General features: G+C 39.1%; 2 protein-coding genes across 3 annotated transcripts in view; one reads left to right on the top strand and one right to left on the bottom strand.

Moving 5' to 3' along the window:
• Window positions 1-46: 46 nt before the first annotated feature.
• Window positions 47-7,214, top strand: LOC148842472 (ATP-dependent 6-phosphofructokinase 3-like). Its single transcript, XM_088958584.1, has 13 exons — window positions 47-1,312; window positions 1,856-1,902; window positions 2,017-2,056; window positions 2,298-2,360; window positions 2,450-2,587; window positions 2,937-3,095; window positions 3,203-3,256; window positions 3,450-3,518; window positions 3,616-3,745; window positions 4,516-4,781; window positions 5,196-5,244; window positions 5,358-5,512; window positions 6,819-7,214. The coding sequence occupies exons 1-13, from the start codon at window positions 1,022-1,024 to the stop codon at window positions 7,005-7,007; spliced, it is 1,650 nt and encodes a 549-aa protein (XP_088814710.1). The 5' UTR covers window positions 47-1,021; the 3' UTR covers window positions 7,008-7,214.
• A 2,399-nt stretch (window positions 7,215-9,613) lies between these two features.
• LOC148842470 (DNA repair protein RadA-like protein) overlaps window positions 9,614-24,401 on the bottom strand; it is a 70,470-nt gene continuing 55,682 nt past the window's right edge. The window contains exons 10-15 of one of the 2 annotated variants that reach the window (XM_088958583.1): window positions 22,990-23,145; window positions 21,118-21,195; window positions 12,410-12,448; window positions 11,971-12,053; window positions 11,507-11,579; window positions 9,614-10,075 (exon numbers count right to left, since the gene is read on the bottom strand). In XM_088958583.1, coding sequence (XP_088814709.1) covers window positions 10,010-10,075; window positions 11,507-11,579; window positions 11,971-12,053; window positions 12,410-12,448; window positions 21,118-21,195; window positions 22,990-23,145 — 495 coding nt within the window. In that variant the 3' untranslated portion in view covers window positions 9,614-10,009. The remainder of the gene's footprint in view (window positions 10,076-11,506; window positions 11,580-11,970; window positions 12,054-12,409; window positions 12,449-21,117; window positions 21,196-22,989; window positions 23,146-24,401) is intronic. The other variant, XM_088958582.1, reaches the window with a different exon arrangement.

The following is a 24,401-nucleotide window of genomic DNA, read 5'->3' as shown; positions in this document are numbered from 1 at the left end:
TGAAATTCTGGAACCCTAAATTTCATCCCCCAAATAGCTGGGATTCACGACCACCACGTCTATTGGTTGTTTATTTGGCTATTTTATGCACAATATCTGTCCACGTGGCAACAAGCATACGTCCACAGTGTCCACGTGTACCGCATCTAAAAAAATTGGGTGCGCTTGTGTCTACACCATTTTTCCCGACCTTCCGAAACAATAATTAAACCATGTTTGACCAACTCTGTCCACCAGGTTAGATGTCGCTCACTACGGTTTTAGACAGTGGTTTTGTTATCGTCCCACCGGTTTATACGTTGGGAAGCAGAATCCGATTCTCGAGGGGGGGACCCGCTAACGTTGCCGTAGTATAATCCGTTCCCTTCCCTAAAACTCAATGGTATTTTGGTAATTAAACGCAGTTGTATCCCGATTTTTTAGTACTATGCTCCTGTCTGGAAATTTCCAACCAGGTACCCTTTAAGAAACTTTTCTAAATTTCTAGTGGCGGATGCCTGAATGGTTATCACTGTCACTGATCAGGGCACCTAATAACCGGGCGCAACAGTGAAACGGCAATGCTCGTACTAAGGGGTTTTACGTCATTTCATAACTTTTAGTAGGGTATTTCTGTCTTTCAAACAGATGGTGTCAGGATATGGGAAATGCCCAAATCCTCCCCCCCCTTTTATTAATTTTTGCTCCTGTAGCGATTCTTTCTTTCTTCATTCTCATTTCTCGCTTGCTTCTCAGATTCTTTACGTGTGACGGAGATCGTTGAATAATCGTTAAAGAAAAACAGGGAACGAAAGCGAAAGAAAGTCGTCGTCGGCGTTCGTCACCCGCCAATTGTTTTATGGGAGCTCAGCAAACCTAAACCTCATAAACGACTCCTCTGCGTTTTTACTTCTCCTCCGGTCAACATCATCGACGCCTTATTGTTCCTTCCCTGGTATAAAAATGGCTTTCCTTTCTTCAGTTCCCTCCATCTCTCATTGGTCCATCAAAACTTCCCCGTGCTTTTCCCGATTCTGCTTCTATGGAAACGATTTCTAGTTCTTCTTCAATCTCTGCCCCCAAGTTCCGCTGCTTCGATCCTTCTAATTCCACTCCTCCTCCTAATACAAGAAACCATTTCTTCAATTCTTCTTCTTCTTCTTCTTCTTCTTCTTCTTCTTCTTCTTCTTCGATCAGTTCCAACTCACAGATCAAATCGTCAAGAAGCTGTAGTGAATTGCCCACCATGTCTCAACCCAAGATTGTAACTGGTGAATTTGGATACGTACTCGAAGATGTTCCTCACTTGACTGATTATATTCCGGATCTCCCTGTATGATTTCTATCTCCTTCTCTTATCTCTATCTCGCTAAAAGTTGTGATTGCTTAGTTGATCTTATTTGAAGCCGACACACTTCTATATACTGAGGTTATCAACATGTTGTTTTCCCGAGTTTTTGGAATGAGTCTTTCAGTTTCATAATGTAAGGTTTTGTATAAAGTTCTGGATTTGAGACCAAATGGTTTTCATATGCTTTCCCTTTTGTCCAGAGAAGTTCTTTTGATATGATTTCATGGTTTTGTTTCTTTTCATTTTATTATTTATTGATTTCTTGTCTAGAAATTTCTGATCTTTAGGAAATGGTTTACTGATTCTAGATCAAATATTCGAAATCTTTGATTTCAGTTGTGCTAATTTCTTACATTCATACACACAGCCATCTTACCGTCATTATTACTATTACAATAGTTATCGTTAATGATATAAAGGACATTCTGCGGCTTATTATATAATTTAGCAAATTTTCGGGAAATTTGATGTTGGGATATTGGACCTGCGTACTAAATACTAACATTTGCCTTTTCCCCCTCGCAGACCTATCCCAATCCATTGCAAGATAATCCTGCATATTCAGTTGTTAAGTAAGTGTCATTTCAAGCTAATTTCTATTGCTATTCATTCAGCAATTTTAACATATTCTTCTGAATGATCTTGGTTAAAATTGATGATTGATCAAAACAATTCTTTTTTGCCAGGCAGTATTTCGTGGACATGGACGATACTGTTCCCCAAAAGGTAGTTGTTGTTTTAATGTCTGATCCATTTCCCTTAGCTCATCCTATTTACTTGTTATTTATCGGAGAACGAATCTTCTGGATTATAGGTTTATGGTCTGACTTACTATGAACCTTGTTCAAGGGCACAAGGTGCCTCAAAAGGTTTGTTTTTGACAAATTAGAGATAGTAGGTGAGACCATTTTTCAAATGCTTTAACAGCCGTGACCGTGGCTTACTGTATGATCTGTTGGTTTTGTAGATTGTGGTTCACAAAACTACTCCAAGAGGGATCCATTTTAGACGCGCTGGACCACGTCAAAAGGTATATTTTTCTGTAGTATTCTTCATTCCACAAAAAAAAAAAAAAAGCAGGGAGCATATGTTAACAAGACTTCCTTTTATCTTGCTCAGGTTTATTTTGAGTCTGATGAAGTGCATGCATGTATTGTAACGTGTGGTGGTCTATGCCCTGGGCTTAACACGGTTATTAGGGAAATAGTGTGTGGCCTTAATTACATGTATGGCGTTAACAGGATCCTTGGGATAGAGGTGAGTAGCCATGTCATTAGAGTTCACATATTCAAGATTTTGTTTCAGTTCAGTAGCTATGTCATTAAACTTGCTTTGTTGGTTAATGGTGATTGTTTGACCTTCGAACTAATATTAGGTCCTTGTGTTGCTTTCAAAATTGGTCTCTTACCCATCATTTGCAAGCTCCCTGAGTTTAATTTTCATAATTTCATTATCTTGTAAAACATGACTTGGTTCACAAATAAAGGATGGTTACACATGCACTATTTGCTAAGGATTGATGCAGGGACTTTGTAGGTTCCAACTGGAAAGCATCTTTTGCATTTTTAATGGTTTCTTCTACTAATGAGGATGGTGGCAATTGTAGGGAGGATACAAGGGTTTCTATGCTCGAAATACCATTTCTTTAACACCCAAGGTTGTAAATGACATTCACAAGCGTGGCGGTACTATTCTTGGTACATCACGAGGAGGACATGATACCTCTAAGATAGTTGACAGCATTCAGGACCGGGGTATTAATCAGGTATACGAAGAATAAGATTGTCTTATTTCATATGTATGATAACTATGGTCACAATCCTCAGCATCCTTGACTATTTCTTGGTTTTCATATGCTTTGCCGTATTTCAGGTGTACATAATTGGGGGAGATGGGACACAGAAAGGGGCTTCTGTGATCTATGAGGTGAGTTCTTTTAACAATTTGAAAATTATCGTCTATTATTAGTTTGGGGGATTCTACACACAAATCTATAGGATGGTTTTCTTTATATCTTGGAAATTATAATATTTCCATAAGCTGAAAATCAAATAAAGCACAACAGTTTTCTTCTCTATTCTGCTATTCTTGCTGACATTTTTAGTTATTCCTCATACAGGAAGTTAAAAGGCGTGGTCTGAAAGTTTCAGTTGCTGGAATCCCGAAGACCATTGATAATGACATTCCGGTACTTTTCAAATTAATGCATATGTTGCTTAATTGACCTGCATTTTGCTCCACCTTGGACCTTTTACATATTCCATTATTGTTTCCTGTGCATTTAGGTTATTGACAGATCATTTGGTTTTGACACTGCTGTTGAAGAAGCACAACGTGCCATTAATGCAGCTCATGTTGAAGCTGAGAGTGTTGAGAATGGTATAGGCCTTGTGAAGTTAATGGGTCGCTACAGTGGTAAGTTTCTTCTCTATATCTGAGATTTTAGTCTTGGGCTTTTCTTTATCTGGCCTCAAGGTCTTGAGGGTCTCATGTAGGAACTTCTCCTTGTGAAGAGAACTTTAGAATTCCAGAGGAACTGCAGTATAGTTTATGTTAAATAGGTTTTTGGGGAAGCATGGTAGGGGAGGGTAGGGGCTGTCACCACCTGAAAGAGGCAGAAGCCAGGCCACCGCAGCTATCTGCGTCGAGTGTGTCGATTGAAAGAGGAGGGGAGACAACTCAAATGGGTTCTTTTTGAAGATCCAAGACATTCCAGTAAGATTAAAACAAAATGCTTTCTTAGTCCCTTTAATTGACATAGATCTAGGTCCTTTAGTAGGATGATGTATAGGGGATGGTTGGAATAGCTCAGCTGGTGGAGCGGAGCGGAGGATATATATATTCTCTACTTCCCTTTTCTTTTCTATGTAGTTGTGCATCTTTTTCTTATGAGGGAGGGAACATCATATCAGAATTCATTAAAATACATGAGCTAGGTTGAGTTGAGTTGTATGTGGCCAATTTTACACCATCAACCTGACATACCCTCCCATCAAGGCTTGGGACTAGCAATTCTCAGCACAGGTTGACAGTAGGGAAACCCTGTTCCTCAAAAGTAGTCTGATCCCAAGTGAAATGTTGCTCTATGAAATTAGTTTCTTGCATTATGGGGTTCTAATATATTGTTCCATATGCTAGTTTTACCCAAAATTTCCCCCACAATCTAAGAGAATTTTCTCATACAGGGTTCATTGCAATGTATGCAACTCTTGCTAGCCGAGATGTGGACTGCTGCTTGATACCAGAATCACCCTTTTATCTTGAAGGACCCGGTGGACTTTTTGAATACTTGGAGAAACGACTCAAGGAAAATGGTCACATGGTTATTGTAATAGCTGAAGGTGCTGGCCTGGAGCTGCTTTCTCAAAGCATGCGTAACATGGATCAGAAGGATGCTTCAGGAAACAAGCTACTCCCAGATGTTGGGCTGTGGATATCTCAGAGGATCAAGGTATCAATTCTGAATCCAAATTATTTTGCATAGCCCAGCAAATCTGAGTGCATGCACATGTTTTTAAGGTATGGATTTTGTGTACTTCCTGCATGGTTTCTTTCAAATATAATTTAAAAAAAAAACTTGGGATGCTTCAGTAGGTGAAGCAAAATGGGTTTTGCTTAATTTTGTCATCTAGGATTCGTTTTTGTTTGCACTCCAAATATCCTTTCTTTTGTTTTGGGGGGGGGGGGGGATTAGCCCTATTAGCACCACAAACTGAGTGGGGTGTTGTGTATCTTCATTGAGCAGAGAGCAGAAGCCTTCAAATAAGGTCCTGGACATAAGATCTTTGCTTAATTATGTATTTCTATGACCTGAGGCATCTGGTAAATAATCCACTGGTCTGATTCTTGATATTTGCTGTTGTAGGATCATTTCTCAAGTAGAAACAAAATGAGCATCAATCTCAAATATATTGGTTAGTGACAGATTTTATTTTCTCATATCTCCCTTCCCCTTACAAAAAACATCACCACCACAAAAATAAGGATTTTGGTCTGACTAACCAAGTGTGCTCCTCTTGTCTGGCAGATCCTACTTATATGATCCGTGCTATTCCAAGTAATGCATCTGACAATGTGTACTGTACACTTCTCGCCCAAAGTGCAGTCCATGGTGCAATGGCAGGGTATACAGGCTTCACAGTAGGGCTTGTAAATGGAAGACACACTTACATCCCATTCAATGTGAGTAGCCGCATGACTTGAATTGAAGTTCTTATTTCAGCTGTTTCAGTGGTAAACTCCATTGTCATTCCACTAGGCTGTTGAAATAGGGGTGGCAATTGGACTGGATTTTGTCCAATCTGATTTAGTCAAATATGAGTCCATTACAGATGGACCAGGTCCAATCCAATCCGATGAATACTCTGGACCATTTTGGACCAGTCCAATTCAATGTCTGGACCGTCTTATCTGTTCAGATTGGTTCTAACTCAAACCCCCGTCCATTGACACCTGAATTTTATCTTCTATCAATGGACCAGATAGTGGTTCAATCCAACCTAATCCACTATAATCCATTATACGGATGGACCAGGTCCAATCCAATAAATATTTTGGACCATTTGGTCTGGACTGGTCCAATTCAACGTCTTATTGGTCCATCCAATCTGTTCAAATTGATTTTGATTTGGATGGGGTTCAACCCAAAACCAGTCCATTGATACCCTTATGTTGGATGACATCTTGGAAATTTGAAAACCTCTTGGTATCAATAAAGAATGATGCTGTGGATACAATTGATATTTATCATAGGAATCAGGCGGAAAATGAATTAATGGCGAAGAGCTTAGAGTTTTTCCCCTCCCTGTCTCTTTTATCCAAATTCTCGTATTTATCAACCAAATTCTCTTGGTTGATCCATCAGATTCATGGACCTATGATAATGTTTATAATGAGCCTATCCTTCCGAGTAGAGGTCTATTTTTAATTATTGATGCTCATTAATTTGCTTATGTATAACCTACGGCTGTTTTAACTTTACTTTTTCTCTTTTCCAAGTGGATACCATTTGGATAAGGAGACATCCAAGAAGTTCCTGGTCTTGGTCTTGTTTCCTTTCTTGAGAGAATAGAGAATCTTCCTTGAATCCAATTATGCTTTCAGCTTTCTTTCTCCATGAGCTTCAGTAATTAATTAGTCTATGAATTAGTACACTCTTGCTCTTGAAAAGACCACAGCCTCTTCCATCTTAGCCCTTCATGTCTGTTTTCCTGTTCCTAAAGTGTATACAGAAAGAAAGCCACCTGCTTGTGCTCGGTGGTCTAGGTAGAACTGGTAAAACTACCTATATAATAAACGGTATTCTGGACAATATTCTCATGACTCCGGTTAATTATTAAATTGTACATTTGTACCTTTATCGATTATAAATATAAATATATATGAACTAAATAATTAATCTCTTGCTAAATTTTTGTATCTTTTCCCTCCTTGCGACGAGTATTTATTGTTTACCGTGACTGATGATCCTTGTCTGGTTGATATGCAGCGTGTGACTGAAAGACAGAACAAAGTCGTGATTACTGACAGAATGTGGGCAAGGCTTCTCTCTTCAACCAACCAGCCTAGCTTCATTCGCCCAAAAGAACTCATAAGCAAAAAACAAGAACCGGAACCACCTACACAATTGTTGGACGGAGAGAACAGCCATAATGACAGTGATACCCAGAAGAAGTAAGGACCTTTCCGGTTGGTTAGCCTTTTGGTTTTTCTGAGTAGGCATTAGGTAATTGAGAGTTTCTATTTATTCCCACCCCACCCATACATATACAATTCTCGACTGGTTATTGGGTCAGTTTTGATTAATTTTGCTGTGTACGCTGAAGGCAGTTGTACTTTGTATACATGCATTCTTCCATCTAAAGATTGCTTATTTATTATCCAACTTGAATGAAGGTCTCGAGTCGTATTATTGGTGGTGGTCATGCTGTATCTGTATTATGGTGAGGGATTGTCATTCTTGACCATCCCACTTCCAAACTCTAAGTAATTATTCCACGTTCCTTTTTTGTATTGCAAATTTTTTCTATGTATGCAACTCTTGGGAAAAGTGGTGCCCATAGTAATCTCACCATTCCTTCCATGGGTTCATGCCCATAGCGGCACTAGTACCTTCCTTTGGACTTGTATATATGTATGAGTGAAGTGAAGGATCAAATTGTCATTTGTGGTAGTTATCAAATATTCCTATCCCAACAAGCGTTTAAAAACATAATAAGTGATTTGGTAAATTGGTCATCAAATGGTCTTAAGTTGTTAAAATAAGTATTTCTAAAAAGCGTTTGTGCAACAAGTATTTTTTTTAACAATTACTTAATCATCAAACAGGGCCTTAATAAAATTGGTTACAACTTTTTCATAATAAAAACAACACTCAATTTAGTAGTAATATCCTTGTATCACTCTTGGGGATCAAAACCGTCCACTAATAATATTAGGCTCCGTTTGGTTTACAGTCAAAATCAGAATCAGAATAAGAATGGTTTATTTCTTCTGCTTGTTTGATTCAGACGAGAATTAGAATCACAATTAAAATCAGTTGAAATGGATTCTCATTCCCAAGGGAGGGGAAGGAATGGTCATTTCCTCAAATAAAAGAATGTCCTTCTACCAGAAATGGGAATGGAATTCTGATTTCATACAACCATTCAATGGATCATTCAAATTTTGGTTCCAAATTCCTGAGAACTATTTTCTCAAATAGAGGAATGTTTACGCCTGACGTAGAATGTAGACCTTAAGGACAACAATCACAGGGATTTGATTCGCCTGACGACAGCAGGGCCTATGGCCTATGGATTGGATACGACCAGGTTCCAGATTGAATTTGTATTGCGATTATCTAGCATATTGGGCTTTCACATTGCTACTTTTGGCTTTGTGAATTTGATTACTTAAAAAGTCTATAAGCAATGTTTAGTGAAAATTCTCTTTTATTTTTTTAAATTACTTTATATAAACTATTGAATTATGTATTTATGTATACATAGCTCAGATATAGTCGTATGAGTTTTAGATATTAGTGTCATTGGGATCTATGCGAGTTTTGCTAATCACTCCATATTCATGTGTTTCACCTGAACATATCCCCATATTCATCCTAAAGGCTAAAACTGTTTTGCCAATACCTTTTTCAATACCAATACTTTTGAACCTTGACTGCGTCAATGATGTATTTTCTCTACACTTGTTCACACTGTAAAAGCAGTTATCCGGGTGTAGTCCTGCTCCAAATATCAGAAGAGATCAGAAGTTCAAGACTTAATTTGTCTTGCTCTAGGTTCTTGTCTTTGTTTATGTCCCAAATTTACTAGAAAATCTGCCGAATGTTTTCCTTCCCCTCGAACACAATAGAAATGTAATTCAACATTTTCCTACCTCCTCCCCCCTGCCCATACCCCCGGGCCAAAAAATGAATGATAAATTACACATTCTCAATTGAGTCGTGACATCCTGTCAATCAGGGCCATGCACATATGGAGCCTGTTATATATGATGAGCAGGGGTTCTTTTTGGCAACACAATTAAAGTTTTGGTATCTGACGGTCGGCTTTATTTTAGGAATCGCATGCAGCTCTTCAACGAATTAAGTTGCCATTTGGCAAAGCATACGAATTAAATTGGCATTTGGCAAAGCATACCAACTTGAAGAATATTTGTATTCTGACCAATTGTACGTACTTCCTGTTTGCGATATCTAGCAGACACCATGGAAATCCCTTCAGATGTTTGGGTAGATTCAGGACATTGTTTGGAACAAAGCTTTATTGAGAAGATCGTTTGGGTACGGAGACATGATAATGAAATTGCTCATCTTCTAGCTAGTAGTTGAGGATGGTCTCTAGTTTCACGACTCTTTGGCCCCAGTAGTATACTCGCATCGAACGATTGTCTATCTAGTAGTAACTGTCCATTCAAACCGGATGATCCGACCTTTCAACCCAGGACCGGTCCTCAGAACGGCTCTGTGTCTAGTCCGGTTTTTAAAACCTTGCTTCCATATTTATCAATCTATAGATCAAGATTTTTTGTTTGACAGATGCACCTACAAAGTAAGATGATGGTATCTTTGATCTTCATAAAATAGTTGTAGATGCGAGGCAGTAAACAGCAAATTTATGCAACTATTTGATACTTCTCTCTACAGACAAGGTGGGATACCTAGCTAATTTTGAAGTGTCTATTTCATGGGTCCTACAATGTCTGTTGGGCGAGGTATCTAAAAGTTGTAAAACTCTTGTTTTCTGATAGAAAAGTGGGTGACAAGAGATTCCATCCAGAATATAGAATCAATTCAACAAGCATGCCATATAATTTGACTTCAAACTGTATCTTGTAGAAGAGAACAAATTTGTTTACAACTAATTTCCTTAGGCCTTAAATACAGTGTTGATTACCTCTTTCATATTCCTACAGCCCAAAATTGACATCCCATCCAACTCAAGGGCAGCAAGAGGCTTCTCCGCTGATTTTGGGACAACACATTTCTTGTATCCCAATTTTGCTGCAGCATGCACCCTCTTCTCTATTCTGGGCACCTTTAAGGGTTCAGAAGAGTGAAGAGAATAGAGACCGTAAGTACAAGTGAGAATACTAAAAAAGTCACGTTCTTAAGAATCTAATAGAAAAGGCAACGGCCATTGAAGATGCAATAGAAGTTTTGATACTTGATGGCGAATCCTATAGGTGAATATATACATGTTCCTGTTCTTGATGGTAGCCCATGTAAGCTGTTTCCTGTTCTGACTGATGTGGAAAGGTTAGTGGCCATAGTTATCAATGCAACGCCTAGGCAACAAGGCACTCATGGAGGGTTCCCTCACTTAAGCACCTAGCTATTTTGTGCATGATGCTATGAAATAGTAAAACAATTATTAAACTAAATTATTCATTTTGTAGATTTACATATAATTTCTTTTTATTATTTTCTAATTTGTTTGGATTCAATCTGCATGATGCATGCTGTCTTGAACAAAAATAAGGGCTCACCCCTATATTTTATGAATTTCTTTTCTTCTTTTTCTCATAAATATGTTGATTCTCTAAGTTTAAGTATGAAACTGTATACTTTTTTTATGCAGGTTATAGATAATTACAAGTGAATGATGGCTGCTGGTTGCTATGGAATTTGGGGCATTACCCTAGGATTCATGTTTTTTATTCAAAAAAAAAAAAAAGTCACCTAGGCCATGGAACCTGTTGCCTAGCCTCACCTTAGCACCTTGAAAACTATGTTAGTTGCACCACATCAAGAGTCACTTGGTTTGTGTATCTAGCATGTCAATGTGTGTATACATCTTGTTGTGTGTATATGTGCATCTGTTGCATATTACCACATACTAAAGATAGAGAATGCCATCCAATTCTAAGGATAGAAAGCATGATTGTAGGCTGTACAGCAATCGGGTTGAAAATTGTAGTTACAACAAGAGGGACAAGCGAGGTATGCTAATACTGGGCGATTCTAGTTCTCATTACCACACACAAGGTGTTAAAAAGGATACTAGCTCCACACAATGTTTCTCTTTTTTTTTTTTTTGGTATTTGGTGATAACGCTTCATGGGCTACACAACAGTGGTAGCCCATCCCCCTCCCCCAACCCTGGTGGCAGTGGGATTTGATCCCAGGTCTATACTCTGATGAGTCAGAGATCCTACCAACAGAGCCACCATCAGTTGGTACAATGTGTCTGAAATGTGGTGTCTTTCTTTCATTTCCTTTGGGCAAAGGGATTTAAGAAACTGGCCAGCCATTAAGTTCTCTAAAAACTGGAGTCTGGTTGCACAGAAGGCCCTTATGTCTCTCCTATATGATCACAAACTAGCAAACGAAACTCCATTTGGACCCTTAGAGATTAATGGCTTGTGTCAGCATCAGGCACTCCATAGCCCCAGAACACTACTACATTATGACACAGCACCAAAAGTATGTTCCAAAATCAACAAAGCCCTTAACCTCTCAAGAAATGTAACATAATCTCCACTTGTGTTTCTTTTTTTCTATAAATTAAACTATTAACTATGATAGAATTAAAATTTGTGGCCCTTGAAAAGGAGAATAATTTCATCTTACTTTAGCAAGTATTTATCTTCAAAAGCTACTAGAATTTCTCTGTGCATTGCTCTTGTAACAAGAAAACAATATTAACAGAAATGGCATGGTAAATGTATGCATACCAGGCGAAGTTCACCACCAAGGCCAATCTCTCCAATGAATGCAATATTATTCGGAATGGGGAACTCCAAGAAACTGAAGGAACGCAACATGGAAACATGAGTATCCATTGACAGAGAACTTAACCCACTAACTAAAATAGCAAGAACTACATCATCCTATGCAAGGATGGGAAAAGAATAAAAAAAAAGGACTGTACAAAAAAAGGTACTAAGCACCAATTTGCTTATGCTTAAGAGAATATCCACAGGCATTAGGTCAGCATTGGAATAAGGGAATATGAAGACGTATAGGTAATACTTAAAAAACTACATAATAAAGAGAAAAACAACATTTACAACTTCTTAGAACCATACAGAACATCTTCATCTGAGATTATTAACTAAATGTCCACATTGAACCTGTTATAACAATTAAGTCACCTGACAGTGATAGATGAGAACACACCAAATAACATAATGCATACCTGCTGCAAATTGCAACTGCCACTGCAAGATCCCCAGCTGTCTCTGTCAACTTTACCCCACTAACAACATTTAAGAAGATGGCCTGCAAAAGAGACAAAAAAGAAAAGAAAAAAAACCAAATTAAAATCGAACATGCATACAACTTATATCACTACAATCATGATAAGACATGTAAACATCTTAGCAGACAATGAACTAAATTACTAAACCATATCAAGAGATATGAATACTATATAATTCCATCACTTGAAAGAATTTCCTATGTTGAAACTAGAAAAATAAATTTCACAAAGCATAAAGTTGGCAAAAACCTATTGACTAACAACGAGAAGCTATTATCCCAACTTATGATGGAAATGTCTACCAATCCTCTTTAGCCATCCTGCATTACTAATAGAAATAAAGGCCAAGGGAGGAAACAAGGAAAGATGGACTTACATTGTCTTGGAGTTTTAGTCCTGCTTGCTTCATAAGAACCTACAGTGTCAGAATTCCAAATTAATCAGCTTCTTTTTTTTTTTATCAGTAACATCATCTTCATTAAATTAAGAGAAGAGAGGGAATAAGTATACAAAGGGAGAGATGAAATAACTTAGCTCCCCAAAAACAAAAAACACAGGGAATGCAAAGAAAAATATTAAAAACTAGCCCAAAAGAAAGCCTCCCTATTCACTCCTTGTTTGGCCAACCCATCTGCAAATGAGTTGGCACTCCTTTTCACCCAGTTGTACTGAATCTCATTGTCCCTACCCAGCCATAAGAACTGTTTTTTTTCATTGTTAAAGTTCCACAAACCACTGTCCTCTGTCTTCAACCAACTAACCACCACCTTCGAATCACCTTCCAAAATCAAGCGGCTAATATTTAATTTCTTTGCTCTTCAAATACCTTCAAGCGCTGCAAGGATCTCAGCCCTAAGAGAGTCACCATCTCCAATAGGGCCAGAGAATAAAGCAGTAGCAATCCCTTCCTCATTCCTAAAGACTCCTTCAATCCTAGAGGGCCCTAGATTCCTTACGCTGCTGCCATCAAAATTCAGCTTTATAAAGCCCGAGGGGGGAGGGGACCAGAACGGACAAAGAGTCCTCTTGCATCTAGCAGTGGAAGCAATCTCTTTCCAGTTTCTTAGCAAGTCATCCATAGGAAAATCTGAAAACAACTCCAAAGATTTTAGCCAGTGGACAGCTCTTAAAAGGATTCGATCTAACAAATCTTCCAATGTTCTTGTCAGAAAAAATGCGTGAGTTACGCTGCCCTAATACACCTCCACATAGTCTTCCCTCGCTTCTTAGGCCAACTGAAAAAAGAAGGAGAAAACAAACCTTGGACAGTCTCTGGAGGATACCAAGAATGCCCAAAACGGGAGAAAACCCACTCCCAAACAGTTTTAGCAACCTTATAAGAGACCATGAGGTGGTAGCCAGATTCCCCATCAGCTTTACAAAGAGCACATCTATTAGGAAGTAGACAATAGTTGGGTCTCTTTCTCTGAAGTAAGTCTAAAGTGTTGATTCTTTCCAGGAAAATTTCCCAACAAAAAAAACCAACCCAAGGAGGAATAGGCCTACTCCAAATTTCCTTAACCAGAAAAGACAACCCCAAGAGAATAGGAGGCTGAGTTAAGGTTTCAAAGAATGAAGCACAAGAAAAGGTACCAGAGCAAGAAAGAGTCCAAAATCTGGTGTCTTCCTTAGCAAGGTTTAGGAAGACACCCTCAAGGGAGGCTAGCAAAGCTACCAAGCTATCCAAATCTGTATCCCTAATTGCCCTACGCAAGCCAAGGTTCCATCCAAAGTCAGAAGTGGAGGCTGAAGGGACCAAGAAAGAAGATATGGGTTCATTTTTCAAGTTTGAAAGAGCATACAATGAAGGAAACTGGTCTTTCAGAGGAGAATCCCCGACCCAAAGTTGTTCCCAGAAAATTATTCGGTTACCAGAATTTAGACCATACCTGATCCAAGGGGAGAAAACTGGAAGCAAATTATGGATGGATTTCCAAGGAGAAGCAACTGAAGCCCTTGCCAAGATTCCAGGATCCCAGCCATTGTCTTCTAGCCCATGAATGCTAGCCACAATCTTAGTCCAAAATTTATCCCATTCCAAAGAGAACCTCCACAACCACTTCCCCAGTAGAGCCATATTCCTTTTCTTGAAATTACCAATCCCAAGACCTCCTAGTTTTTTACACCTAGAGACCACCTCCCAACTCACCCTATGATCTCTCTTCTCCTCTCCAGGCTCCTAGAGAAAGTTCCTTATTAATTTTTCCAAAAGATTTGACACCTTTGAGGGGATCTTAAACACTGATAGATGGTAGACAGGTAAGTTAGCTAGGGTAGACCTAATGAGAGAGACTCTTCCACCTAAAGAAAGATAATTTCTCTTCCAGGCCGCTAACCTCTTCTCAAACCTCTCCACTACCGGAGCCCAAAAGCTAACACTCTTAGGATTATCTCCTAAAGGGAGGCCCAAATATGTCTGGGGCCAGCCCGTAATTGCACAACCTAGCTCACCTATAAAATCCCTTAGGTCTCTTTCGTTCACATTCACTCCTGCCACACAACTCTTATCAAAGTTTACCTTGAGGTTAGATATCTGCTCAACAAGTTGTATTGTCAACTTTAGATTCCAGATCCAATTGAAGTTCCCTCCTTCACAGAAAAGGATAGTATCATCTGCAAACTGTAGAAGAGTTAAGGGAACCTCTTCCCTTCCTACTCTCCACCCTCTTATTAGATTCCTTGAGTCTGCTCTATGGATCAATTGCCCAAGCACATCAACAATCAGGGTGAAAAGAAAAGGGGAAAGAGGATCTCCTTGTCTTAGACCTCTCAATGCAGGAAAGAAGTCAACCACAGTCCCGTTCACCAGAATAGAATAATGGCAAGTCCTAACACAACCCCAGATCCACTTACACCACTTGTCACCAAAACCAAAACTCCTTAACACCTCCATCAAGAAAGACCAATCAACCAAGTCAAAAGCCTTCTCCAAATCCAATTTGCAAACCGCTCCCTTCTTCTTTGACTTCCTAAAGCTCTCCAAGCTCTCATTTGCAATGAAAATCTGATCGGTGATCTGTCTTCCCGCCACAAAAGCACCTTGGTTGGGTGCAATAATAGAGGGGAACACCTTCTTTATCCTGAGAGACAACACCTTTGCAATGATTTTGTACAAGCTAGTCACCAGACTAATAGGTCTAAAATCCTTAGGTTGAGAAGCATCTTTCTTCTTTGGGACTAAGGCAATGAAAGTTGAGTTCAAGCCCGGGTTTATTACACCCCTCCTGTGGAACTCCTCAAAAACCAAACTAAGATCATTCTCCAAAATATCCCAACAATCCTGATAAAAGGCCATTGTGAACCCATTTGGACCCAAAGCTTTTGTCCTATCCATAGAGAATACTACTTCCTTTACCTCCTCCATATCAAACATTTTTTCTAACCACTCTCTCTTCTTTGCACTTAGAGTCGACCTATCCAAACCCTCCAACCACACTCTCTCATTCATAGGCCTTCTAAAAATAAATTTGAAGTGGTTTACTAGAGCCTTTGCAATTTCAGCCGGGTGGGACAAAACTACTCCATCAACTTCCGAATTAGAGATGAAATTCTTCTTTCTCCTTCCATTTTCCACTGAATGGAAAAACCTTGTGTTTTTGTCTCCCTCCTTTAGCCACTTACACCTGGATTTTTGCCTCCAACTGATTTCCTCCTTAACCAAGATGTCCTCCATCTACTTCCTCAAAACCCATTTCAACTTCCTTTCTTCCTCTCCAAAGGGGCCTCTCTCTTCCTTCAGGTCCAAATCCTCGATTTGCTCCACTAGAACTTGTTTTCTCTTTTCTAATCTTCCAAACTCCAACCTATTCCACTCCTTTAATTGTGATTTTAAGTATTGGAGTTTCTTGTGGAACCTCATTCCCTCCCAATCAACTACCGAATTAGCTTGCTCCCACCACTCTCTGATCTTCTCAATGAAACCCGGATGAGTCAACCACATATTTTCAAACTTGAAAGGGGTAGGCCCTACTCCTCTTATTTCCTCCTTGACCAACACTATAGGCCAGTGGTCTGAAGTAAGTCTAGGGAGAGCCCTAGAAGTAATATTGCCCCAACGTTCCTCCCAATCTGTTGAGAACAAAAATCTGTCCAACTTAGAGCAAATTGGCCTTGATTGAAGGTTGGACCAAGTGAAGTTATTATTTAGGAGAGGAAGTTCTTTGAGTTCAAAAGAGTCCACAAATTGGTTGAACTTCCTCATACTTGTTGTCACTCTCTGTCTGGGGTTGTTGGTTTCCTCCGTAAATCTCACTACATTAAAATCCCCTCCCACACACCAAAGGTCCATCCCAGAGGCCTCTAATGTCACTCAATTCTTCCCATAATTTCTCCCTCTGCCTATAGTCATTGGGACCATACACATTTGTTAGTACCCATTCATATCCATCGTCCACCTATCTGAACTTTAGGGAGACAAAATGATCTCCAATTAGCTCCTCCACACCTAAGAGTATCTCTTCTTTCCACAAGGTCACAATCCCTCTTGAGGAACCCCACGAAAGAGCAACCACCCACTTTATACCCCTAGAACTCCACACATTCCTTGCCCATTTGCAATCAAAATCCATTCTTTTGGACTGCTGAATCATTACCACATCCGGATTAAACTTCTTAATTACCTCTTTAATTGTTGCTCTCTTCCTAATGCTGCCCAACCCCCTCACATTCCAACTTAGGATTCTCATCGAAAACTATTGGCCTTAACCCTAACTCCTCCAAGATCTATTTAGACCCTTTTCTTCTAATCCCTTTCACTTCAAACTTCTTGTCCCCCTCAATATCTTTTTTTAACCTCTCCACATCACTCGGTCTTCTAAACTTCAACTTGCTGTCCTCTTTTTTTTGCATGTAGGCTTTTAGATCATTCGGGTTCTTCAGCTTGCACCCCAACTTTTTCACAAATTCTCCAACTAACTCTTCCCCATTAGTTTCCTCTTTTTCTAAAGATGTACCTCCTCACTCCTAGGAAACTTCTTGTTCCTTCTCACATTACCTCCAACTACAGCCCTTTCTGTCCCCTCCAGGCTCCCTCTCTGCAATTCCTTCCTTTCCACTTCACCCAAAAGGCTTTCTAAGATTTCCCATATTATTGTCTCTCTGCAAGTTTCCTCACCCACTTCCCCTCCTTGTAGACGCATTGTGGCTTTCAGACCAAGGGCTTCCGACTCTTGGTTGGGAAGAGAATCTAGAACAAGACACACAGAGCGCTCATCAGTATCCAAAACTGTATTGACAAAGTTGGGGGATTTACCTGAGTCAGAGAAGTGAGGAGAGAGCAAAGGCAGAGTGGTAGTCACTTTCTTTTTTGAGAATTAGAGCACTCTGTCTCCCAGAGTTGGGGGAAGAAAATCCCTGTCGTTGTATCAACACAATGACCCCTTTCTGTACCCAAGTATGTACCTCTCTGTGAGGTATCCTTGTTCAGCTTTGAGAAGACCTGAGCTACCTCCTTTTCGGCCTCTTGCAAAGCACTAGAACTAGGGGGGGGGCTCAGCCAGATTTGGGTTAAGATCATTCACCCGCTCCTTCCCCTCCTTTCCTTCCCCCACCGAATCCCTTAAGAACAAACAATCAAGGCTAAAAGGATCCCTAATCTGATCTTTAGATAGAGCTTCATCTGTTGCACTGCCTAAACTCCCACAGGTTTCCGAACTTTCATCATATTCAGAATCTGAGCCGCAACTTATCCAACCTCGGTCAACCTCTTCTCTTCTGTTCTACCTCTCGAATAGCGTGGGTTCGCCCACACACATCAGGCTTTCCCGCTAGCCCTTGAAGGCCACGCGTACACCAACCTGCAAACTCGTCAGTTCCTTCAACCTCTGTTCGTCTTCCCCAAAGCAAGGCTTCATCTTCTGAAGCTAACCGGACCTTGTACCAAGCACCTTTTGAGAGAACTTCGAAGGCCCACGGCAAGTTCTCTGGCTTGATCCCAACAACCTTAAGTTCCACAGCTCTCAAGTTTCTTAAGTTAACCTCTAACAGATCTCCACCCAATGCTCTAACAAATTTCCTCAGTATTTAATCATTCCAAAGGTTGAATGGAAGACCGAGAAGTTTAATCAAGAAGCTATCGGCTCTAGATTCAACTTCGTTGCAATCTGGAGCCCAATTCTGGGCCTGAATCAAACTTCCTTCTACAAGGAAAGTACTGAAGATTAGTTTCTTATCTCCAGTATTTAATAAAGCTTTCTTTTTAGCAAAAGGCAACAACATTACATCTTCATCTAACCCCAACCTCTCTACAATTACTTCTAAAACTTTCGTCCAATCTTCTATCACCCTATCTGCCACTAGGACCACCCTCTTCTCCCAGCTCCCACTCCCTTCTTCCAAAGCTACTCGTCGGAGGACAGTCGAGCTGGACACCAAAACTTCAGGGTAATGCTTAAAGCAGGGCACCTAATTACATAGGACAAAAAGATGACAATCCTTCAAGCCAGGGGCTTCTTCCACTCTCCCTTCAACCTCCAAGAGAAAAGCTTGAAGATTAAAAGCGAAGGAATCCCACCCTCTCCGTTTCAGGCCTTCTGGAATACACAACACTTGCCTTTTGTTATTACCAAAGAGTTTAGTAGCCATTATGAACCACCCTTTTCCATTCCTTTTTAGCACAAATTCAAATCTCTTGTTCTCACAGGTCAACGAGTTTCTCCAACCTTCTTCCCGTAAGGAATTGACAGTTCCATCTACAAAACCTTTCAACCACACACAGGCCTCCTCTGGTAGGAGAATCGTCGCCCTGCTCCCTTCTCTGATTTTCAAGTGAGCCTTCCCCTTTGTCCTTCCCTGCTCAAACAGGAAAGATTTGGCTTCAATGATCAACTCCAGTCTCCATTTCCCCGCCAGATTGTACTTCCTCTCCTCTCCCATCTTTCTCCAACGTTCATTCATCAAAAAAAGAAACCACTTTTTTTATAGAAGAGCCAAGCCTCTTGTTATCCCCATTACATTATGCGCCCAAAGCAAGTAAAACCTCATCTTCCTCACATGAACTGCCGTACGACTAAGGGATGCAAAAACTGGAAACTCTCCGTCCCCTTTCTCCCAGGTTGCAGTTGGTGAAACCCTAAATTCTTGGAGTGTACTTGACTGTAGGTCAAAGTGGTTTGAGGTCAGTACTTTTTTTGTTTATAGTATTATTTTCTGGTGGAGCTTAAATTAACTTCTAGCTAAAGTATATATAGAAATTATTCTTGTACTATGAAAAAAAGTTTAATGCTATAGTCCTGTTCGGGATTTGCACATAAGGCCACAAGGATAAGAATTTGGACAACCATATATAGTAGGTACTTTATTGCATCAGTATTCATTCATGCAAGTACAGCTGCTAAATCTACTTTTCCTTCCTTCCTATCCAAGATGCTGATTCATTAGTTCTTTGGCTCATGAATAAACTACTATGGAAAAGGCATGGTGTCAACTTAATGCTACAGTCCTATTCCATATTTGTACTTGAAGGGCTGGCTACAAGGATAGATATGTAGACAACCATACAATGTAAGAGCATTAATGCCTCAATGCTTATGCATGCAAGTACAACTGCAAAGTCCACAGTTCCCAAATTCCTTCCCATAAGCTGAAGCATTAGTTCTTGAACACATAAATAAACTACTAGGAAAATGTACTGTGCCAATTTAGACCTAAATTCCTTTTCCAGATTTTTAAATTAAAGGCCAAAAAGATATGCATGTGGACAACCATGTGATTTAGTACATTATTATCTCAGTGCATATCTGTGCCAGTACAACTGCGAAGTCTACTGATTCTACCCAAGATACTGAAGAGGTTTGTACATTGAAGGCTAAAATGAAAGAAATTTGGGAACTGTGTGATGCAAGTAAGTCATGTAACTATTCCTACCCAAGATGATGAAAAATTAGCTCTTGACTCATTCAAAAACCACATGTGCCAAATTTAAAACTGCAATAACATGGCTATAACAAAGTTCAGATCAGCATGTCTTCTTGGTCCAATCGCTCCTTCGAATATCTTTGAAATATACCCAACCATCTTTTCCACCGCTGACCTCTTCAACATGCTTCTCCACCTCCTTGCTTTGGCTGCAATTAGCACCTTCCATTCAGTAGGGCCTCCTCTTCTCCATAGCTGTACTTTGTTATGCACCATATGAATCCATCCTTGCCTGGCAATGTGGTGATCTCTGTAACCTTTGTTGAAAGTCTGTTCTCCTTTAATGCATCTCCAGAGCTCTCAATCAGTCTTGAGGAAGATGATAATAGACCTAAATTTTGGTCTATCACAGCCCCCGCTATCTTTGAATTCATATGTCCACATAAGTTAACTATAACCACTAGTTAATGCCTGCTTAGAAATCCTGCCATGCACCGACTCCACTTTCTCAAAAAAACTTCTCATCCTAAAGAAACTTTCCCAAGTTTCCAGAAATTGTTTTTCCAAATCAGTGAAAGCCTATCACCATTTGAATTCTCCAATCGCTCATTGCCACACAGTGCTTCATCTTCCAACCTTTCGTCTCCCTCTCTGCAGCTCTCTGTCCACAGCTTTACCTCTATGAATGTATGCACCACACAGAACTTCAAACACTTGATCTTTCTTGGAATATTCTCTGGCCTCACACCAGTCAGAAGACCTCTCCAGGTTGCTGTAAGAGACTCAAACATTCCATGCTTCCTGAGATGAAAGGTTTCATACAGTCACACTATCCTCAACTTTCAAGTCCCTGGCATTGGATGTTGGACACCATTTTGATATCAAAATTTGGCCTTCCCCTATCTAAATAGTCATTGCTGCAACTTACTTTCTCATCTAACAGATCGAGTAACAATTCACCCTTCTCAAAGGAGTGATAATCATTTTCCCTTTAGCACATACCAACTCTATTCAAATGAAATTTTGAGTAGGACGGTACTAGGATCAAAGAAACACGGGAAAACATGTAGAAATCAAAAGAAAATAGTGTATAAAGTAACGACTTTTTAATCCATGACATCCGCAGAATTTTGAGAATTTAGTATTCTGGAGACAAATTAATGCTACAGGAAAAAAAGAATGCACAATCTTCCATGCATCAATACAAATCCTAGCAGAACAGTTACTCACCGAAATAATCATGTCTGCTCTACTTGATTGTACACCATTAAACTGCCTTGCAACTAATGAGCCAGATAAACATAATGCCTGCATAAGTTCTGTTAGTTATTCAAATGTGATTTGTTGAGAGAGGCAACAAGAAGGAAAAGAAAAGTAGATGATAAGCAACCAATGCTACAAAGCACTAAAGATATATGCTGCTCATAAATGACAATGTTCTGAATTATGATTGATGTGCTTGGTCCTCTCATAGGCCTCACTAATGAGAAGCTAGCTATTGTATATTTGCTTTCAAACAAAAGATTAAACTTCTAGATTTTCCTCAAAACCGGGTATTTATTGCACCTTTCACCCAACCCAAAAGAAAAATATAATAAAATTCAAATATAACCCTAAGTCCAACTTAAATTTAACCAAATTCTAAAGGTTCAATGGCACTCAATATCTTAAAACAAGTTATAAAGTTTATCATGTGATCCTGGAAATCTCATTCATGCAGGGATTCTGATACTGCTAAGAGATTAAGTGGACCTTTTTTCCTTAAAATTTTCTCATGGGGAGGAAGCAAATGACTAATAGGTGGCCATTGGATGGATGAGATGGTGTAAAGAAGGGCCATGGTTGATTCAAAACTAGTGTTCGAGAACCAGACCGGTAATTCCAACTAGAAAATTTATCAATTGGTCCATTTGACAGTTTTCAGGCCCTAAAAACTGGCGTTGAAAAAAGACATAAGCGGCCAACCAGATTTTCCAACTGGGGAACCAATCCCAATTTCATAAAACTGACCAATTTTTATTTATTTTTTTAACTTCTATCCTAACTTCCAAAGGCCATAACTTTGTGCCTGGTTGCCCAATTGGGATGATCTTTTTTTTTTCGGGTAATTTTTCTCTATCTATGCATTTTCAGCACCTTGTCCCCTTATTTTTGCCCAAAAAAATGCATTTTTGGCCTCAAATCTTAATTTTTAGTATAAAATTTTAAAACTAATATATATATATATATTACATGCATACATGCACAATATAATTATATGTTTTGAATATAACTACATAATTAAGAAATGATTTAAACACTAATAGTTTAACAGTGGATATGGCTTTAAATAAAACAGATTGATAAAACAGGATTAATGTAGCCGACCCCATATAGTTGGGATAAGGAATAGATGAGGATGATGATGTACACAACTAATATTATTACAAATATATTATATAATTATGCATATTAGACATTATTTATATATACATAAGATGACGTATCAATGGGATGTCCAGTTCAACCCGGCTGGTTGAACCAGTGACCCGTGACCCAGAGGGAAAAACAGTTCTGCCACTGGGTTAGTTCTCTGAACATTGTTTAACAGTAAAGACCAAGTAGATCTTTGGCATCCAAATTAACGTATTGTTTGGATTGGTCCAAAAATCAGCCAAGTTGCTAGTAGATGTTTGGATGGGGAAGGATTTGAGAGGTTTGATCTGTATTGGCATTCACTCCCTGGTTAGCAACTCTATCTTGTTCTTTGGAAACTTGTATTTACCAGATTCACATTAAATACTAGCCTTTTTGTTGAAAATTTGTGGTATGGTCTTCCTTTCCTTTTCAGGAAGACCTGAGCCTGTATTTTCCGTTTCCAATAAAAAAAAGATCCGAGACTGTATTTCCCCTTTTTTCTTCTAATAAAGGTCTCTCCTTCTGGAACAGGAAAAAGAAGAGTGAAAAAGAAAAACCTATCAGCATCATCAAATGTTCATGTCAAGAAATTGAGCTCATAAGCAGAATGTGATAACAGAAACCAAATTTTAGACAAGATGAAGTAGCAAATTATTCTGACATCATGTATGGTCAGATTTACAACAAGGTCTTCAAAAGTAATACCTGGATTTCAATAAGAAAAGTTCGGGACCCATCCATAATTACAGCAACGGCAAGTCCAGCTAAAACCTCTGAATCTGAAAGTTGGTCACTTAAAAAAATCTCGCTAGGGTTTGGAACAGCCTGCAATCCTGATTGTGACATCTCAAACACTCCAAGCTGACAGAAATAAATAATTCTCAGTATGGACTGCACAAGTTATGCTGATTCATCATGGAATAAGATGACATAATCAAGGAAGAATGCACAAATTATTTTGCACAGACAACAGGAATATGTAGGCAACTTATAAAAAAGAAAAATGCTTTGTGCAAATCTCAAATATAAAATTCTAGAGAGATCATACCCACAGTGCATACATGTACTGCAGAATAATGTCAAGTTTTTCTATGGTTCAGTTCTAACAACAAAAAATATATTAAAAAAATCTGAACAGATACATATGAATGGCAGAATCAATCAGATAAAGACATTTCTTATTATGTTAACACCATAGATACCTAAAAAGAGTAATACAAAGTCTCTTCATTGAACACAATGAGGACAATCCATCAAAAAAGTTCACGCATTCACACAAATATGAACAAGAGACTTTCCAACCTATCAAACAAACTCTTCTTCCCAACCCTTTCCTGTAAAAGCCATTTGGGATGGAACCTCTCCTCCTGAGGTTAAAACTTTTTTAGGGAGGTGATGCTGCAAATTATCAACACGTAAAAAGCTCCAATAGAAATGGAAGACACGGTGCCCCTTCCCTCATGTATGCATTCTTTGCATGAATTGTGGGGAGTGTATTTATCAATCTCTTGTTGTCTTGCCAGATTTCTTAAAGGCCTTACCCAGTATTGGTCCCAACTATCTAGGATCATGTCTGTTTTCTTCCAAGTATTAAACCACCTTTTCCTTCTTTCAAATCTTCTTGGATATCAACATCGAATGCACTAAACCTCTTTGCTTCTCAGCTTGTTTCTTGATTTTTTTTTTTTGATAATTTCTCAGCTTGTTTCTTGTTACGCAAAAGGGCAGAGAATTCTGTGGCATTATACTAGAGCTACTGCTTTTTGGAGTTTATGGTGTGAAAGAAATGCTAGAATTTTTTAAAACTAGGCCCTTTGATGGATGTTGTTTGATAGAGATGAGTATGGTGAGAATAGTCCATTGAATTTTATCAAAATGATGATTTTAAAATAAATCCATGAATGATTTATTATGGGGATGGAAAACAGTGGTAAAATTCTCCTTTAAAAGGCAACAAAGGGGTAGCTTGAATAGGAAGCACCAAACCAAGGTAAAAGAAATTTGAACAGGAAAAGGACAAGGCCCCAAGCTCTAACAGATTTGAATGACCTTCTACAAAATATGTTGGAGTGTGGTATAAGCGGATCTTATGAAAGTTTTTATGGAGTTCCACGAAA

Source organism: Nelumbo lutea, chromosome 8 (genome assembly GCF_056320005.1).
Source record: "Nelumbo lutea isolate HS-2025 chromosome 8, American lotus-T2T, whole genome shotgun sequence".
NCBI lineage: Eukaryota > Viridiplantae > Streptophyta > Magnoliopsida > Proteales > Nelumbonaceae > Nelumbo > Nelumbo lutea.
The sequence above is the reverse complement of the archived record's forward strand: the minus strand, read 5'-3'. Positions and strand labels throughout refer to the sequence as shown.

Excerpts from the sequence above, each read along its gene's own strand:
- LOC148842472 (XM_088958584.1), top strand. The coding sequence starts at position 1,022 with ATGGAAACGATTTCTAGTTCTTCTTCAATCTCTGCCCCCAAGTTCCGC. Across the intron at positions 1,903-2,016 it reads CCTGCATATTCAGTTGTTAA|GCAGTATTTCGTGGACATGG; the intron begins GTAAGTGTCATT and ends CTTTTTTGCCAG. Across the intron at positions 3,746-4,515 it reads GTTAATGGGTCGCTACAGTG|GGTTCATTGCAATGTATGCA; the intron begins GTAAGTTTCTTC and ends TTTCTCATACAG.